Source organism: Coturnix japonica, chromosome 7, assembly GCF_054131305.1.
Source record: "Coturnix japonica strain WE chromosome 7, WE-NBRP24, whole genome shotgun sequence".
Lineage (NCBI taxonomy): Eukaryota > Metazoa > Chordata > Aves > Galliformes > Phasianidae > Coturnix > Coturnix japonica.
This window is the reverse complement of record NC_140669.1, coordinates 21,252,419-21,273,091: the sequence shown is the minus strand read 5'-3', so window position 1 is coordinate 21,273,091 and position 20,673 is coordinate 21,252,419. Positions and strand designations below refer to the sequence as shown.

Below are 20,673 nucleotides of genomic sequence, written 5' to 3'. Positions count from 1 at the left end.
ATAAAACTAGCCTGGCTCTGGTCTAACTTACTCCAGTTTAATTGGAGACTATTGAATTATACCCCATGAAATGAAAGATTAAAACAGATTTACTTTATTGTGACAAAAGAGAGCGATATTTTGAAGATGCAGTGGAATTTGGCGAAGGTTTATTGCTCACTCCTTTTTATGAACACTGGGCTATGTCAAGTATGTCATAATTTTTTAGTTAGCTGTTACTAGATTTTATTTTTCTTTCATTGCTTTACTAAGTGAGCGTGTTACCTGATAGTGAAATAAGGATTTTCTGAGGCTGCTTTGTTTTTTGGTTCCCCCCCCCCCTCCCCCTCCCCCCCTTTTTTTTTCCCTACTACAGAGGGAAGAAAAGAAGCAGATTTCAACAATTTATTATTTGTTGCCATAATTTTGGATTTTTGCCTCTTGGTAATGAATGAGCATTGTTTTTGCAGACAAAGTAAAGGTGGCCCCCTCTGTTCACACAGTCAGTTGTATCTCAACTTGTTAATTAGTTTATTTCTACTAATAAAATCAGAAGATTGCAAGTTGTATTGTGATCACCACCATGTATTATTATCACCACATTTAATGCATCTGGGAAATTTTCCCTTTATGGATGAAAGGAGCTAGACATAGGAAAAAAATTCAGTTGCTCGCTGCCATCCTGGCAGCTAATAACAACTGTGAGAGCTCCACACATGTGCATCTGGACATCTTCTGTGCTGCGCTTCCCAATTCTGTTCTACTGTTAGGGTGCTTCATTCAAAAATTTCATTTTAGCACTTTTCTGTAGTAACTTGGAGAATGAAAACAGGCAGGAAGGGAGAGACAGTTGGGAAGGGACAGTCTTATCTAATGCTGTCCTCACTTACACCAAATAGCTGCATTGCATTCCCTTCTAACACAGCTTGCAACTAGCACCATTCTCACAATGTTGTATGGTACGTGCTGTTATAATAAAGATCTATGCTGTATTAAGTGATGAAGTCTTAAATATTGTACTTTCATTTTTATAGGTAACTGAAAGCTTCTCACTGTACACACTCAGCACTGCTAAAAAGTGGCTAACCAATAAAAGCTAGAAGTTTCGTTTTTCCCTGCTGAGTTGCCTCAGAGGAAAGTGTCAGACGCACAAAAGCCTTTGTTGCTTCACTTTATGATTAAATCCAGCCTTCCCATTGAAAGAGCTCTTTTCTTTCATGTTATTACCCCCATCACAAAATGTCTCTCTTCCCATCACAAATATTTCAGTTTCCCTATGCTTCTCTTCCTAATTAACACTGAAAGCAATTCCTAACGTAGTGAATCTAGAAGCTGCCATTCCTTCATGCGTAAAGAATTAAACTGAGTGGTTACACATATAAAAGAGATGCTCAGTAAACTATTTCTGTACTGAAAGACTATTAATGAGCAAATGTAGGCTATGGTTTTTCATTTTTAATTTCATTATCCAGAAAGCACCCATGCCTACATGTGTGATTACAGCTACCCAGATTGCCTTTTCTGTATAAATGAATTGTGGAAGTGATAATGAATGAAGGCATTATCTGAGCAGTGGTATAATGTCAATTATAGAGATGTGGGTATTCACTTATAACTATTCCACTTGGGTCCTTGTGTTTCAAAGTGAGACACCTTTTTTTTTTTTTCTCTTTTTTTTCTTTTTTTCTTTTTTTTCCTGTTTACATTAAAAATTTCCTAACAAATTTGGTTTACCATATTTGTTAAAGAACTGTTAACACCACTTAGCTCTTTCAGATTCTGTCCACAGCTTTGGATCCAGTGACTTGCTCACTGCAACTGCCAAGCTTGTTTCTTCTCTCTTATTTCCCCAGCCTGTTTTGGAAAGAAGAATTACCTTCAACCCAGATTGTTTGAAGGAATTTAGATAATTTCAAGGTTCTGGTTTATTGGCACAGATAAAGAGAAAACAGATTGTAGCATGCAGCAAAAGTGAACTGTCAGAGCTGTGGTGGAAGTATCAAACTCACTGCCGAAGCTGGGATTTTGAGAAACAAACCCCTAAGTTGTGTTGAAAATATTTTCCTTCACTGGGGCTGACAAAGGAAAGGAATTATTGTCCCCGGTGCCATTAACTTCACTGCCAGTGCCGGAGCTTTGCTAATAACATGCATTGCCTCCCTCCCTCTGTGCAACTGCAACAATAGAGCATGCTGAATCAAAGAGTCAGGGTTTTATGTTTGCTTGGCACCATGCTAACTTAATCAAGAATGAACTTGCTCAAGGATTTTCTCCATAGAAATAGGACAAGACATGCTGGTACCACGCCCAGAGTATGACTCACAAGGAGAAAACAGCAGAGAAGAAGAGTGTTTTTTTCCTTTCACAAAATCCCGTGTTTCCTTTCAAGGTTATGCACTTGTTTCTATTTCTAAATGTGTTATTTGATTCTCTTTTTATTAGTGTTTGTAGAAATAGTCTTAAAGGTAGATGACAGTAGTATTTTTTTAGCAGGTTGTTCTCACCTCCATTTTTCTTGCAGGATGCATGCTACATTCCTTCTGTGTTTTGTCACTTCAACACAACATGAAATCCTCAATCCTGACATGACTGCAAGTGCTCTTGACTTCTCATTAATGGGTTGATTCTAGGAAATCAGACCAAAAGATACTCTATAAGCATTCATTCCTTAGTGTTAAGTATTGTGACAGTCATGTCTTCTGTTGATGGGTAAGGTATTTCTCACCCAGCCTAAAACCAAAGTCTAGCTTTTCCTCCTTTTTCTTCCTTTGTTGCAGGTGCATTTTGATCAGCCAGATTTTAAACAATGTACTGCTCAGATCACCTCTTAAAAATGCTGATCATTATCTTTGCTTGTTACAGAATGATTAGGTTGAAAAGTCCTCAACTCACACCTAGTTGTAGTTACTTGATATAAATTAGGTCATTGTTCTCTATCCTTGTGAACATAGTGTTTCCCATCCATAATAGTTCATTATGACCGTATTGCTTATTCTGTCTGTAGATATGGCAATCAAACAACTTCTCAAACATTAAACATTTCAAGCAGTTCTTGGGGTTTCAGTAACACGAAAACTTTAATGAGTCTGGGGCTATTAAGCAAATAACTGTTGTTCTGAGAGCAAAAGAGAGAACCAGTACGGGATCTAGAATAAAGGCTTAATTTTGAGTTTTAGTTGATTTAGTCTTGGTCATGTCATTGTGCTTTTGCTAGCAAGAGAATTTTTTTTAACACATAACTTATCAGAAAGAGACTGAAGTAATTTGAATTGTGCTGAGGTTATTTCTCAATAATAAAATCTGGTAAGTGAGGCCAATACACATCAGATAAGCATATGTTAATGGGGCTTCAGGAAATTTGTACTTATAAGGTAAATTGCTACTTCCATACAAGAACAAAGGTATTAAAAATTATTTTAAAAGAGCAACTAAACAAGAAAAAATGATTTTAAAAAATTGTATATTTGAAATGTAAAATATGTATTTGAAATGTTAAATATATATTTTAACATCGTATTAACAGGATTTCTTTATTGGCCCAACATTTTCCTTTTCATATGAAAGAAAGAAAAACAGGAAAAGTTTCACACATTCGTGTTACTGCCATGGGCCATTTCTCTGTGATTACTGTTGATTCTGGAGTTGCATAACCACGTGTGTAGAATCAGAGATGATGTTTTAATGAGGATTGTAGCTGAAAGCTGTACACTCTTGATAGTATCTGCCATGTCAGAGTTGAATTGTGTTTTCTCTTTATTTTGAGTAAGATTCCAACTTTTCAAAAGTAGTAAAACTTGATTGGCTTGTGTTGATGGTGTACTGAGGTGAGACTTGCTCAAGTTCACCTTGCAAAAACGTGCAGGTGTTCTTTGAAGGTGACATACAGGGGAATTTCTCTCCCTTCCCAGCCTACAGAAGAAATGTTCTGGACAGTGGCCAGAGTTCAAAACTAGCTGTATGTAGGATTCAGAAAATGATTTTTTAGTGTAATTTATCCTGATTTGCTAATAATGGCAGTCTTTGCAATAGGGAGTTTTTATAATGGCTAAGTGGGTGCACCACAACCTTCCACCCTCTGCATACTCACGTAGACTCACATCTCATTACTGTCTAGCTATTAATTGTATGTGTCTGTGAACAATGATTGCTTCAAGATCTAAGCTGTCAATATGACTTTCCCAGATGAACATTCAAGTAGGCGTAAATGTCATGATAAGCATACTGTCTTCATGTATCAGAAAGTTATTATATCCTTTTTGCTGATTCTTATGTAACTACACTTTTGGCTGATAAAATAGAATAAATAATTACATTTTACTATAACTAACTGCTTCAGTGTGGGTAGAAATTCCTCTTACTAATACTGATATTTTTTTTAAATTGAAAATCTGACAAATCTGGGTGATACTTTTTCATGTGTTGTTATTTAGGTGAACTTTCAAATGCTAGTTAAATATCCTAAGTCAAATACACCAGTAACCATTGACTTCACCAGCACCAACTGACCTTCCTAAACTAGAGAAAGAAATGAAATTTATTTCTTTTATTTAACAAAATGTAAGAAGATAAGAATAATGTTTAGAGGCTGCAGCACTGCATACTTATCTACTGTCTCTGCTTATCTCTATAGTACATATCTACTGAAGTTGTAGCTGGGTGGCTGGAAAAGAAAAATGCATATGCTCTTTTTGAACGTTAAAAGCTGTTGTAAAACACTGTGATTTCAGTCAGTTTGGATTTTTTTTTAATGTATGTTTTCTAAAACACAATAGTGTTAGGCCATTTAAATAGCATCAAACACAGAAATAATGAAAAATATGGCATGAAGATGAGAGTTAAGAAAAAATTGGAAAGTAAAGAAACATCAAAATATGTCACAGATGCATCTGAAAATATTGTATGTGCTAATGCTGACTGGGGACTATATGACTGACTAAGGAATTGGACACCAGGGCTGATACCTGGATTTCAGTGATGGGGCCTTTTTGTGGTGTAGCTTATAGTTAATAGAAAAGGTGATAAAACTATTTGGGGATTGAAAGCTTTTGTTCAACATAGTCCATAGTTATTAATATTTGGTATTAACTTCTTGTATTTGATAACTTTCATGTATTTGTCTCTGTAATTTTCTGAACAGCCTAGTAGATACTTCAGTTTTTCTGATGGTTTTGATGCAGTTATTTTCACGTATTTCATAATGCAGTTTCTGCTGTGTAGCTATATGGAATGAGATGTTGGATACTCGATGCATTTGGAATATGCAAAAATTTAGAAAGCTAGAGGTAGCATCACAGATATTCTCAAAAACGTTTTCCATGGAGTATTTTTATATGTAGGTTCATCATTTTTGTCTGTGTTTTTCTTTGTGAATATCTGAATAGAGAGAACTGAATCTAAGTCTTTGGTAACATAAACCTTTCAGTTTCAATCCTTCGTTTTCTCGTCTAATTCTAATCATTTCAGTGGGAAAAAACCACACAGGGCCATGTTGTGTTATGTTTTTATAAATAAGTATAGCTTCTATTTTTGTGAGTGTATGTGCTAAATATAATAGAAAAATAAAGAACACCCCACCACCCACTCCTGGGATTTGGCAGCAGTGCGGTTTATACATTTGTGTAATATGAGGTTGAATGTAACAGTGCTTCTCTCGCCTTAGGTGCTCCCCCAGGCTGTGCTCATGTGGTTTATCAGAAAACGTATTTGCAAGAATTTGTATTTTTAAATACGCTCAGGTTATCTGTGATACAGATTATATATATGTGAAATTACTGTACTTCATGGACACTTGAAACTTTGTTCAGTCTAAGGGATGACATGCGCTCATGCACTTTGTAGAATAGAAATGGCGAGGATGTACATTTTCTCAAGACACTTAGAAAGCGGATCCAAAACTAAAAAATTCCATATGGGGAGGTTTGTAATTCCTGGGGATTCACATTGAAGTCACATGTACAAAACACAGAAGGTATCCAAAAACAGTTTTACAAACACTGGCTTACATTAAGCATTTCTCTCAGCCTGTTTATACCAAACCTGTTTCTTGAAATGTAGCAGACCACCTCTACAGTTCCAGGTAAATAAAGTGAATAGGCAGGGCTCATTCTGGAGTGTGAAAACGGGGCTAGGCAGGGCAATCTTGTGTCTATGCCTTTCAGATGGGTATTGTTTATGCAGAATCTCCCAAAAACTCCACAAATCTTTGCAAAGAGAAAAAGAAGGTTATTAATCTCCTGCACAACTTTTATGCTTATAGGCACTTACTGTTACTTACAGTACAGCATCTTATAACATTTTGTAAGTCTCCAGAAGTTACTCTCTGCTAATTATATTGCAGGCCACTGTTGCAGGTACTGGGTGATGCTTCAAATTGGCAGTAAAAATCTGACCAATGTCGTGAAATACAGGCTATTAGTAATCAGAAAAATGATCCCCAAATGGAGAATTTAAATGCTATAATGGTTTGGGGCATTTCATATGTGTATGAAGACTAGCAATACTCATTTTATTCAACATTTATTGCAAATTGCAACTCCCACCCACCCAGGATCTTTCTTCTAGCCTTGTGTCTTTTGTGTCAGGGTCAGGAGCAGATACTTGAAATTTCTAATCTCTTATTGTGAAATCAGTGAATGGAAATCAGACAGAGTTCTGTGCTATTTTTAAGCCTCTCAGAGACCTTCTTTCTCAATGGCTGGGGAACAAGAATGTGGAAATGCTCAGACCAAACATTCTCTGTGCACCTCTCAGTGTTTGTGTGATCCTCTGTGTTCAAACACTTTCAGAGAAAAAGATGGAGAGGAAAATATTTCTAATTTATTTTTCTGCTTTATATGATCCAGCTGATTCTACCTGGCCATTATTACTATATTTGGAGAGACCAGAACATGCTCCTATGCTTTGGTTTAACTACTTTAAATCAAAGATTTTAACATGATGTTCTTAGCTTGCTGATGTGAAGAATGTAAGAAGTTTTGCTCAGTGGAGGCTGATTTATGTTTTTTAATTAAATATAAAATAAAATGGAGAAATTAAGCCTAGATTTCGATGAAATAATTAGGGTTTTTGTGCACAGATCTAGCTTCTGAGAGAAACAAAGAAAAGTACTTCAAAGCACTTTTAATAGTGTTGTCTCGATCTATGATGTTGATAAATTCCACCATTACAAGATTCTGCCTAGATATAAATGCACACTGCCCTTGTTATTTCACTGAAGTATCCATATATCACAAAAACAAACTCAGCTCTTCATAATCTCAGGCATTCTCTTCATAGATCCTTTTATACTTAACTGTTTCTGGAGTTCTTTCAGATCTTGTAGCTTAAAGCTCCTCCTAGCTCTTTTTCTTTGTTCCCTGTTTGGTCTCTGTGCCACTTGTGGAAAGTTTAAAATTCTGCCAGTTTAAGAAGAGCCTCAGACCACATCTCAAGAAACTGTTGGACTTCTGTTGCCTTATTTCTTTTTGTCTTCTTTTAGCAGTTGCTGCATTGCTAGATTTTTCTGTGTGGCTCTGTTAACCCTTTGTCTGTCTGAAGAAATGTGCTGTAGCTTTTTGGACATATTCCAAAATAACATAAAAGTGCCAAGTTCTTAGTTTTAAAATAAGACCAGCACGAAAGTATGAAATGATTCATCACTTCCTCTCATGTGTAATTATCACTGCAATCATCACTTATTATCTGTATGCACTGTTAAATTATGAGCTAAACATTACTGTAAGTTTGGAAAGTTGTTTTTTCAACTGGAACAACTGAAAAAAAAATAACATAGCACAGGCATGTACTTTAAACAGGAAATGATGTGGATCTCCATGACTCCCAGAGGTGCCTTCCTTAGAATGTTCTGCGAGAAATGTGTCACATTTGTGTAAAATCTGTATGTGCTGAGGCTAGGATAGATGCTGTACAAAGAAGGCATTTTAGCCTGTTTAGCTGTGGTATTTGTCGCTATTGGTAGATGACTGCTGAAGTGAGAAGCTGGTTTCACACCTTGGTAGGTCATTTATCTCTGCCTGAATTGGGACTTAGGAGATCCAGTAGTTATGCCTAGTGTTCAGTTTGCATACTTATATCATTTCCTGTTCCAAGCAAAATGTCTGTAGCTTTCACTCCAATAGAGACTCCCTAGCAATTATCTGGAAACAAATAAGGAATCTATTTTAACCAGGTATAGTCATAATTTCTTGATATTTTGAACCTCATAAAAATGACTCAAAACATAATTGATTCTGTCTATAAGGAAGTTATTGTGAATGCAGTCATTGCTGAATGTTTAAAACAAAATTCAGACTTAGTAGCATATTAGTGCACTCATTTCTCTGTTAATTTATTGGGTAACTTACATTGTGAGATATTTGGGGTAGGAGTCAGCTTCTGTTTGTATACCAGCTGGTAGCATGTTGTCTTTATCTTCCCCACTAGGAATTTTAGGTACTATCACAACAAATGTTGATAATAAGTTGTTTAAAAATCTTACAGTGAATGATTTTTTTCCCCCCCAGATGTTATGAATAACTGCTACTTTCTCACATAGTAATAGCTATGAATTAGTGAAAAATCTTTATCTAGCAAGTAAATGCTATACTTTAGTGTTTCAGCATTTATTTTTTCCAAGTCACCTGAGCTCTGTTCATACTCAGGGAGAGGAGTTAAAGAGAGTTGTCTGTACTTCTCATGTCCTGTGGTATTCTGCTCTAGCTAAAGGTAGTTCCCTGAAGTTAGAATTGTTGTATGCTTGAATCAGAGCCTTCTGAAAACACATCTCAAGCTGGAGATGCTACTAAACCTACTGAAAATGAAGGAATCAAACCATGTAGAACAAAAAAGTTTTTTGAATAATAGGAAATGAGAAGGAGATTACTTCTACAGAAGCCAAAATGGAGAGGGATGGCCTTGAACATTCTAGAAGTGATGGATGTTGGAATAGTCCCAACACACATTATACTCTAATCTCCATAGGCACTGTGTACAGCTTCTGATTATTTACAGCTGGGCAAAACAACATATCAGAATAGGCTGTGGATTTAGAATAAGTACAAGTCTTTCTGGTAGTACTATGTCAAAGTTTTGACATTTCAGTACTGTTTTATCAGGAATGTGTATGGATAGATGTTTTGTGCATTGTAATGTTCAGTTTAGAGTCTCAGATGGATCTATCTTTTTGAATGTCATAGTATCAAATAGTTAGATATAAAGTGGTTTTCATTTCAATTTTCTATTAGAGTAATTATATATCTGGGAGGAGATCTGAAAACCTCCTATAGTTCTACACATTACTTTTAGAGTCAAGAATAGTCATATCTCTGACTTTTTCTTCAGGCCACTTATATGAGGCTGACTTGGGAAATTTCAGTACTACTCTTTACACCTACTATGAGCTGCAGTTAGCAAAGAGTCCTTTAAGAAACTGGATTAGGATAACTTCCCTTCATTTTGTGGCATCAAATGAAGGAGATTTATTGACAGATATTGTACTGTTGCTTAACTTGAAAGATTGCACTATACCAATGAGAGCTAATTTTGCCTAACTCTAGACTCATATGTTTCTTTCTCCAATTTAAAAAGGCAAGATGATGATTATGAAACACATCACATACAACCTTGTGATTTAGTGAGTCAGCCGGTCAAGTTTAGTGGCCTTCTTCTAGTGCAACTTTCTTACAACATTCCTAGGCAAGGTTCTTCAGTATTTCTCATTGGGATTTGAAGGTTTATTTGCATTACTGACTAAGCAAAAGAGTGATATCATAGATAGAGTTTGTGTCAGCAAGTTGGCAGAACATAAACTTTCCTTTCCTGGCACAGATCACGTAAGAAATTTTTCAGGAAATATTATGCAGACTCAAAATCTGTCAAAAATATGAATGATGGTGTGACAGAAACCACCTGCATAGCTCATGATGTTCTTGAATCTAAGTACCAACAGGAAATTGCTGCAGTATTCCAAATAGTGTGGTTTTGGAACAAAGCAGAAAACTTATGAACAAGTTGATATTTGCCTTTTACCACCTTAAAGCAGCTCTCTAAAACCTACCCCAATGGATATGCTGAAACTGTGGAAATTGTTACTAATACTAAGCTGGATATCCACAAGTTTGTAAGATCTGTAAGAGTAGGCCATCTAATACAGAACAGGGATGAAAAAAATATTGCTAGGTTTATTTGGATAGGAAAGAGTTAGATTTTCAAAAGAAATTATTGCTAAATAGTCACTGAAAAAAAAAAAGAAAATGAGCTCAATTACAAACAGACAAGTAAAAAAGTTAGCTAGCTCTTGCCACCTTCAACCTAATATTGGTTCAGTAGATACTGAAAAACTCATACACAATGTTCTTTCTTTTCTTGTGTGACCATTCCTGAAACCTGCCTAGTACAAACTGTGATATTCCAGTGTTGCCACCATTGTTTCCAGTCAAGGTCTGCTGAAATGTGTGGATGAGCTGATTGAGATGTTCTTATTTTGTGGTGTGATAGCTATGCATGGCCATCCAGAAAATGGCTTGCCTTCTGTATATCTGTTGCCACTGCTGAAAAGCACCACCCACCCCTCAGTGTGCTCACATCCACTGCTTGGTCTCCATAAGGATTCAGCAAGCATCAGTGAATGTCACTGGGCAGCATTTTATCCATGAGGTGCAATTCAATGATGCATCTTTGCTTCATAAGCATTTTCATGTCAGATGCCATTCTGTCACACTGTCCCTCTGCTGCCACGTGTCCCAGGGCAACAAAATGTAATGGGATATTGGTGGGAAGATTCAACCTTTACTGCCATACCACCAACATCTGGTTCTGGTGTCATGGGCCAACATAATAAAATAGAGGGCATTGCTTTTGGCGCTCATACCTGGTACTGAGCTCTGAATTCCCTTCACTGTTAATCTTAAGAGATTTTGTATCTTTCATAATGCTCACAGTTTCAATCAGGTTCAAAGTGTTGCATGTCTAACTGGCCATGAATCAGTAGTCTTTCAATACTGATAAATTATTCATTTTTGGATTTGTTTAATTTTTTAATTTAATCAGAGGTTCAGACTACATGCTTATGGTAATCTTTTTAGGGATGCGTGTTTGCCATTTTTAAATTTTCAGCTTTAGATGGGGTACAATTTCCTTTTACATCTGCAATACTATTTTGTATTTAAGTTCCTCTTGCATGATACAGCAGTAAAATATTGAGATTGTAAGGTGCCTCAGAACCAGTTACTGTAAGAACTAAGCTTATTTTCTAGCTTATTTTCTCACTGATGGCAGCCTGTTGGGAAGAGCCCAGTTCAAATCTGCAATTATTTCTTGTGCTTCCAACAAGCTTCAGCTATGCTGGAACTTTTGATGACTCCCCTCTTTCAGTCAGGTTACTTTTATTCATCTTGCTTTTGATATGCAGAGCCACATGGAACAATAATCCATTGCTCTCCCTCATCCTGGCTTTGTAATATGAGCTCCTGCACAGCACAGTCACTCTTTGAACTCACTCTGAACCCCCTCCAGAAGATATGGTTCTTCTGGCCAGGGAAATCCCTTCCTCTTAACATAAACAGTGGTATACACAGCAATATGAAAAGTAGAAGTTATCAGAAATAAAAAAACAACTCTTTTTTATACAGATATATTTCTGTAATGTTTCCATAATGTTTCCCACTTTTCTTTTCTAAAAAAAATGATTCTACTGAAACAGCAGAATTGACCTTACTTAGCTTACCCATAATTTTTTACTTAAACTGCATGTCTTCGTAAAATGTAATATAATTTTTGTGCTGGCCCCTATAATATCACTATAGGAATATTATCTAAAGGTCAGGAAAGTAATATAATTAATGTGGATAAAGGGATAATTGAGTAACACTGCATTGTGTGTAACAATTGTGTGTGATATTGTGGATAACACTCGTCAGAGTGAGAGTATTTCTTAGAAGTAATTGACATTTTACTGACAGAAGTTGTGTGGGCACAGATGCTTGCTTATATAGAGTCAGGGAGAAAGCCAGGTTCATAAACATCTGAAACACTCTGTAAGAAAGGCTGTTAAATGAACAGTTACGTTTTAGCACCTGTCATATAGTCATTAGTTGTAACATGCTCATTTCACTTTACATGTTGTCTAAATGCTTAGTTTGTTGTATTTTTTTCCTGATTATGTATGCGTAGAGTGAAGCCATTCACAACACCAAACCAGAATGTTGTACGTCATTTTATTTCAAATGTTCATCTGTACTGAATGGTGTTATCTTGGATTTGTTAATGCCAGTTCTAGCTGTCTTGTCAGGATAGTAACAGAGTAGTGTTAATAAATGTACTGATACCCATGCTTAATTAGAAATTCTGCAACAAGATAATTAAAAATGTGCTAGTTGGATATAGTTAATTTCTAATCAGTCTCATTGTGCTTCATGGCTTGACAATATAGCCTGTATGAAGATGGCGTTATGTGCTCTTGAAATTAGTATTTAAGTCGTGTTTAAAAGCTGTGGAAAATATCTTGCACTAGAGGTAAAAAATATATATTAAATGTGAATAGAGAGTTAATTTTGATACTCATAAAAGTGAGATTGAAAATTAAGAACTAGCATCAACATTTGATAGATAGGAGCACAGAAGCAAATTCTGATGTAGAAAGCGCTTGCCAGAGAATGCAATGGGAACTTCTGGTTTTGTTGTAGTAATTTGTAAGATGATGAAAATGAAAATGCATGATGTTGTAGCATGTTGGCTGAGGGAAGACTTTTTCTCACTGAATATTGTGGATTTTTTGTTCATTTGTGGTTCAGGAACAAAAGTTTAATAACATTTAAACCTGTCAGTTCTGTGGAAGAACTGAAAGAATCCAGAGATTTCAATAAAAGGGCTCTCTTTCTTTACTTCTAGTTCAGTTTTAAGACTTCATTGAGAAAAACCCCAACTTTTTCTGATGTACCAGTACATCCCCAGAACAGGCAGTTAACAGTGCCTTGGAGTGTGCTTTGTCTTTTCAGTGGGTAAACAAACACTCTATTCTCTGAAGCTGGCAGCACAGCCCATTACATATGTTCTAAATTCATATGTAAGGCAATTGTATGAGTAATAATGCTGATTATATTCTACCCAAATTTAAACATCTCAGAGAATTTAACTAGCAAAATCATCCTTGAGTTCAGGCAGATTAGTGTTCAAATTGAAAGCATATTTATATATATATATTTTTTTGTCAGTTTGTGGTTCACATGCAGCTTTGTAGTTATTTTTTCTGAAATGAGATTTTGCATGTATGAGTGAATAAACATCTACTGCCATGAAGAAGTGAAAGAGAAAAAATCAAGGCAGAGACCTTGCAGGAAACTATGACTCATTCAGTGTTTATAAAACGCAACACGCTTTGTTATGTCTTACATTCACTGTTCAGGTCCTTTCTGTTCTATGTTGTTTGCAAACGTCTGACCCATGATAAAAAAGATGGACCCTGAATACTTTTGAACACTGCTTTTATTTTAAAACATGGTTGGTTAGGTGATGTTCTGACTAATCCCTTGTAGATTCACTGACTGTCAAAATGTATCCAAAGGATTATCACATCCTGAGCTGTACAAGTGAGCCCTTCTCTTGGATCTTTAGCAGTGTTTTCAGGGGGAAAGACACCATTTGTATTTTTGTGGAAATGCATTCGGTTTCTCCATCAAGAGGTTACACACAGTCTTTTTAAGTCAAATGAGCCAATGCATTTGAATTATATTTGGAAGATGTCTCTCACATGTACACTACAATTATCAGGAGACCCACCTTCAACCATAGTAAGAAACAATTTCACTTGGGGGTGAGAGAGAAATACGTGATATACTGAAGTTTGAATTTCAACCTTACTTGTTATTTTCCTCTGGAAAATGCTAATGCCAAAAACAGAGAAATTTCCCAGTAGTATTCTGTCACTAGTACAGAGATTCTTGGCACACCTACATGGATGTCACCACAGTAAACAGAGACTTGGGTTGTAGTGTGTGGCGAGAAGATGATGTTCTAATATAAGGAGGAAAACGATACAAGTATTTTATATGTAAAATAAAGGATATAACTGCAGTCTTCTTATTGTTGAAAGCCAGCACTGTGTATTGCAATGGCCATTGTAGAATCAAGATAGAAAGAAAAAAAAACCCAGATCATTACTGTGAGTATTAGGTTTGATGAGTATCTTTGTAATTGAAAGATAAGAATGATCAAAATGTTGTTATGTTAGAATAATAGATTTCTGAGTCATGCACAAGACTTTTTTTGTCTTCGACCATGTTACCTATTTGAGGGTAGAACTGAACTCAGAATTTTTTTATCGCTATTTGTAAGACTTTAAAATGATGAATGTCAGATTTCAAGACACCTACAGGGAAACTGTTATTTAAAAGCAATTTTTTTCAATCAGAAGGCAAAGCTCTGGAATTATTAGTGATGCTACTTCAAAAAACTAGTTTTGTAAGAACATATATTATCCCCTATAGAGGTTTTGCTGTTGCAGCTTCTTTTGTATCTGAGCTATGGATAATGGCCATGTGACCAAAGAACAGATAGCTGGTAGAAAAGGCACTGCAACAGCACCCAGATACTGCTAATCCTTGAGGGAAATGTGTGTGTTTTGTATGTTTCAAACTGGATGCTAGAAATTTCATGATGGAAAACCAGGATAGATCAAAAACTGTACATAGACCAGAGTATTTTAGTCAATAAAAATGAATGAAATTCTGGAAAGCTAAGTAATAGGTAGACTTGGAGACTAAGGCAGTGCAAAATTATTTCAAAACCTAAAGTGATATAAAATCTTATCAATATGTCTGAAGTAGAACTGTCTGAAGAAAAATCTTCTTAAAATATCATTTATTTTTCTTATATTATTAATCAGAACAGGCCTACAATTCTTACACTTGTCCCATAGTGTTTTCTCAGTTATGTGTGACTGGTAGTTGTTTAATGTTTGCTTGAAGTTTGTACTCTGCCACCACAAAGAAATGTAAAACTGGATTTTAACACAAGTTAAGACAAAAATCTATTTAATGGAAAAGTACTTAGGGTAGATTTTTGCCTCTTTGTTCTAAGCTCTAAGGTGAGAGCTTCTACTATATAAAATCAACACATTTAATTCATAATTAAATTCTTAAGAACTTTCTTCACCAAAAGATTTCAAGGAGTAAACATCTGGTGCCTATCATGTCTCTTCTGATTCTTTTTAGCACAGGCTTTGTCCTATTAAATGCCCATATATTTCCTGTGGGGATCTGAAGTTTAGCAGATTGTTTCTTTTGGTTGCAATATTGCTGTTGTTCAGCAGTCATTCTTGATGTATGATACAGTTACTCATGTTTTCCTCTCTGGATTATTTTGGAGTTTTGTTCTGACCTATTTTTGCTATCTGTATGGATTGTACTGAATTTATACTGAGTCCTTGAAATCAGTATTAAAAAAAACCCCAAACTTTATATTTGTTACCCATATCTACATTTTATAACCCTTTTACCTCCTGAAAAAATTACATTATGTTAATCGGAAGTTACTTTGTTGTCCAGTATATGATTGCCATTGCATGAATACATTTAGGAAATACGTGGCACATCAATTACAGTGTTTTCCAATAGAAACTCTAATTCCTTCCACTGTGGCCAATAATAATATTACCCTGGCTCAAAACCAAGGAATGCCATGTTTTGACTTGTGTGTTTCAGTGCTAATTTAGCATTCTTTTTTATTTCCTCTTCTTTCCTTCTCATTCTCTCTGTTCACTAAAGATGCTGGGTATAAAATCTTATTATTAACAGGTAGGATAGAAAAAAATACAACTGTGATACTGCTCATGATCTTCAGAAGAGTTATTTTGATCTGGAGAATCGATGTCCTTATGAGACATTGCTATTCATATTTTTGATATTCATTTCCTGGTACTGATAAATTCCAATATCTGTTTACAGATGGATATATGTCTATATGTCATGGATGTATTTGCTCATGTATCTATTTGTCTATAATCAAGTATTTCAGAGTATGTTGCTCTGTCTGTATTCTGGCTTCCATTCCATATTTTTCAGGGCTGCAGTCTATACTTCAAGAACTGCTTCAACTAATTTGCTTCTTGTTCTGGTGCCTATTTTGTTGTCTTTTGGTCCAGAAAAAAACTGACATGTCATGTAGGGGGATTCTAGACATTATCCTTAATCACTGTTGTGCAAGATAATTTGCTACTTTTGTTACTTTGAAGTTTATCTGCTTAATACTTCTGCCTCAGCAAAATTATAATACAAGTTCAATACATTATAATTTTCAGTGAATGTGTCCTCTAGACTAGCTATTTAAGAGTCTAGTCAATGAAGAGAGGGATAGAAAAATAGCATTAATGGGTGGGCACCCTCTAGTGTTTAAGACATGCTGGATAAGTCACCTTCTGGAGTAGCTTCTACAGGAGCAGAGAAACTCTTCTGTAGTATTGCAGGTGATGACTAACTACACCCAAAGTAATATGAAAAAGGAAGTGACTGGTCAGATACTCTGAGAAAGTATTACACTGGGACTCATAGGCTTGTAGATGACCCAACTCCCCCAAAATTCCGGATAGTTTTTGTAAAGAATGTTTGTAGAGATATCAAAGAATGAGGTTTTTCTGTGCAACAGTGCCCTTGTTTTTTTCTGGTCTTCAGATGTAGAGAAATATAAAAGCAAAAGTGAAGAACTGGGAAGCTTAAACCAAGTTACTTAGCTGTACTCTGAATAGGACAGTCTTAGTAGGGAAATTAATCTCCCATCTGACTGCATTGACGTAAGTCTCTGCTTGGTTTGTGTGTGCATGTAAACAGGGAAAGCAAGAGAGAATAACACAATTTTATAAATATTCTTACTTATAAGGGCTAAAAAGGGAAGCCAGATCTTAAAGACCTGCACAACTGTTTGTACAGAACTTTACCACATGCGCTACAGTAGATCCAGTAACGATTGCCAACTTTTCTATCTGCACTCTGAATGAGTCACAGTTGTCTCCAGTTCTTTCTAGTTTTTCAAGCATGGAGAAGTCATTAGGTTAACTTCAGAGTGGATTTTGCTGACGTCAACGCAAAGAAATAAATTGACACTGTCCTACACATTTATGTATGCAGAATGTAATAAGATTAATGCAAACCTCACAGAGCTGTTGAGTGAAAAAAGCATTCAGGCTGATCTGTGACCTGTGCTGAGTAATATGGGTAGCTATATGCAGAGTATAACTATTATTTAGCTCCTAAACCGTTATAAGACTGCAATTTGAGTAGGTAGTATTCTAAATGAAGAAGAACAGGCTTGTGTTAAAGTTCAACCTTTTTGTGGCAGGCAATCACAGCATCTCCTGTAGCATTTAGCATGTGTCTGGGGCAGTACAAGGCATCACACAGCTGGGCAATTTGATTGGCTCGGGAGTGCCTGTCTGTGAAATGGAAGAAGGCAAAAGGGGTGCTAAGATGCTCACCCCCACATTATCACAAACAGCCTGTAACAGCTATTCTGCCTTTTAGAATGCCTTGCCAGTGTGACAGTAGTGGCATAGTTGGATTTCACAAATTTCACATCAGTCTCTACTGTTTCTCATGCATGGAGTTTAGATGCTTGGCCTGTGTGCAACCTTTAAGGAATGGATTTCTTTTTCTTTCCCTATTCTAATTAGTCCAGAAAATAAACAGACGCATGAAACCTTGCTCTTCATTTGCTGCCTGTCTTCTTCTTAAACAACAGGGGAGGGTATCTGACTCCTTGCTTTAATATGGAAGCAGAACAGAGATTATAGCATATAATGAATTAAAACTTTAAATGTCAAACCTCTTAGTTACCATCTTAATTGCCAACAGATTTGAAACTACAGTAGGAAAAATAATTACATTTCTAGACTTCTGGCAATGAGCTACAGATCAATGAGAAAAATGTAGCATTAAAACAAGCAGAGTAAAATAGTTTGGTTCACGTGGTGTCTTCTGGCTTGAGAAATAGTACTAGATATCACATAACTACTGCGGCAAATCTCCATGTTGATGAAACCCCATTTTTGTGAGTGATAAAGCACTATATGCTTTTGGTCATAAAAGTCTGCTATCACATGAATGTTTGCTTGAGAGGTGAAATAAAAATAGCTTGCATTGCTTAGTATGAAGAGCGCTCATCATTTGTGATGGACAAACAATAGCTACAATAATTGGAAAATAAATTGGAAAACCAACAATTCTAGAATTTGCCGATTGATTTTCATCCAGTGTTGCTGAATTTACTAAGAGATCTCTAGGATATGAGATGAACAGATTTTTTCCATTCTCATTACCATTGAAAGGATTAATATGAAGCTTGAAGTACAATGAATATTATCTGCAGAGGATTTTTTAAAATTGCCGTGGTACTTTCAAGCACAATAATTCTTCATTCTAATAAAGATGCCTTCATTTGGTGTATCTGTGATTTGCAGCTTTCTCTACAGTCAGTGAGTGAATACACTTTAAAAAGCAGCAAATTATTTTGAAAAGCTGAAATCCAGAGCAGGAAGACTGCATGAAGAAAAATGTGAATCTTGGTGGACAAGAATAAGTAAGACCATGACTATATGTAATGCTCATAAATATGACAACTCTCTGAACACTGCATATTGTTAAAGAAAATCCTCAGATCCTTTAAAATCCTGGCAGAAGCTAACCTGTAATCTGATCAAGATAGCTGATGTCCTGATGAAGGTGTAGCTCTCTCCTCAAAGTAAAAACAAAGAGTGGGGCAGGACAAAACTGGATCAGCCACAAATAACTGACTGGTGATGACCGTGTTGTCATTTTTCCTTTAGATATTTGCACTGTTTTCATGGTTTAACTGTGACTGTGTCATGGCAATTGTTTCATGTAGCGTGGAGATGTGGAGATGGTGAACCAAACTTTGTGCTACTACACTGATCTCTAGGCTGTGTTTTAGATTTAGGAAGAGATTTTATCTGTTTCAGTAAAATCCACTGAACTCCTGTATTTTCATATATAAGACTACATATTACTATGATACTGGTTATCCCTCCATTGTTGTGTACCATTATTTCATGAAAATTTTGTGAAGTTCATAGTAATTTTACCATAATGTATATATGAATTAGTCATATAGTTATATACAGCCTAAGACATACCTCAGTGTTACCTATCTTGCTTTTTTTTTTTTTTTTTTTTTTTTCCCCAGACTTAGTGAATCTTTCAAGCTTAATTGGATAATGCCAGTGTTGTACACCTAGCCGTGTTCATTTACTGCTCTTATCTCCCTCTTACAAAGACCCTCAGCCTTGCCGATCCACTTGTCACACATCAGAAACGTCATTTCACACGTGCTTAAGTGCTTTCTGAAAACTGAGCAGGCGGGAGCTGTGGTGCAGGGAAGGTCTGTGTGGCAGGGCCCTTCCTGTTCTGCAGGAGGGTTCTGGAGTGCCGTGCAGCCTGGCTGCGCAGCTGCATGCAGACAAGGGCTCGCTGCTTGTTTTCTGCTTCTCTGGCCAGGCTTTATGCTTCCTGCCGGGCCCTGTGCCAACAGTGCTTTGTTACAGAGCCCTGCAGGTGCCCGGGAAATGGCGGCTCAGCTGAGCCACTCGTGACTGGTCCATGAAGAGCCACAGTCCTGCTCCTGTCTTGCAGTTTTCATTACAACCTCTGTTTGCTGCGGTTGAATTCTTCCTGATTTATGTCAGCGTGATGTCAGAGAAAGCTCTTGACTTTGGATCTCAGTTGAAATCTTATCTTGCAAACAGTAACAGTTTGCTACTGTTGCTATCTGAACTTGGTCAGCTTTATTTTCCTCATTCACATAGTGTCGGTTTGTTTTATGTAGTTATGGTTCTACCAGCTGCAAACACCATATTCAGCTTCAGCCAACTCTAGGTTATTAGGTTATGAATGCTAAAAATTATGAGCAGTGCTTTAATTTACATAGTTATATCCACACATCATCCAGAGTGAATAAAAGCCAGATTGTAAAATAATTACAATCTCTTGAAGTGGAGCCAGCCTCACAGACCAGATCCATCCATCTTCATTAATTTGTATACAGTTCTTTTACCAGAACAAACTTTCTGAAGGTACTCGCATGGGAATGCTGAAACAGCTGCACAACTTTTATTTTGAAGAAAAAAAGTTGAGGCTCGGAACAGTGTGTTTTAAAGAGCGAGGGAGAGAGTGACTCTGCATTTAAGACTTTGACCAGCATGTGTAAGAAGTGCTCGCATGGCTGGAATAATCTAACACATTTTTACCTGGGTAGCACTTGGCAAAGCTCCCTTTTTTTCCCTGCACAGTTGAAAGGAATCCAGTACAACTCTGTGCTTTGATCAACTTGCCTACAGTTCTGCTCAGCCTGCAGGGTTTGCTGGTGCACGGCTGTGCCTGTCTTATGTGGCCTCTATGGCCCTTTTCTGCTCAACTGTCAGAAAGAGGGAGGGAGGCTTCCCCCAGCACCAAAATATCATTCTGTGTACTCTCTGCAGCACAGTAGCAAAGAACAAGTTTCTTGATTACTCCCTGGTCTTTTTGGAGTTATTTGCTGGAAGAAGTCTTTTTTCCCTCTTTAAATGGATGATTGTGTTACAATCAAGAAAAAGCATCTCCAAAGACCAATCTTTCGGTAAGTGATGCTATTGTTTCTTTCAACTGAACACATTAAGAACTTTATATCCTATTTGTTAGATTAAGGCTTTTATGCAAACACACGAAAAGAAGAGGAAGA

General features: G+C 36.4%; 1 protein-coding gene across 10 annotated transcripts in view; it reads left to right on the top strand.

Moving 5' to 3' along the window:
- Nucleotides 1-20,673, top strand: part of PDE1A (phosphodiesterase 1A) — a 191,159-nt gene that overhangs the window by 66,291 nt on the left and 104,195 nt on the right. The window contains exon 1 of one of the 10 annotated variants that reach the window (XM_015868299.3): nt 20,095-20,571. The exons of the other annotated variants lie outside the window; for them this stretch is intronic. Within the exon in view, the coding sequence (XP_015723785.2) occupies nt 20,519-20,571 (53 nt within the window). The 5' untranslated portion in view covers nt 20,095-20,518. Of the gene's footprint in view, nt 1-20,094; nt 20,572-20,673 lie in introns of those variants that run through there. 10 annotated transcript variants of the gene reach the window in all.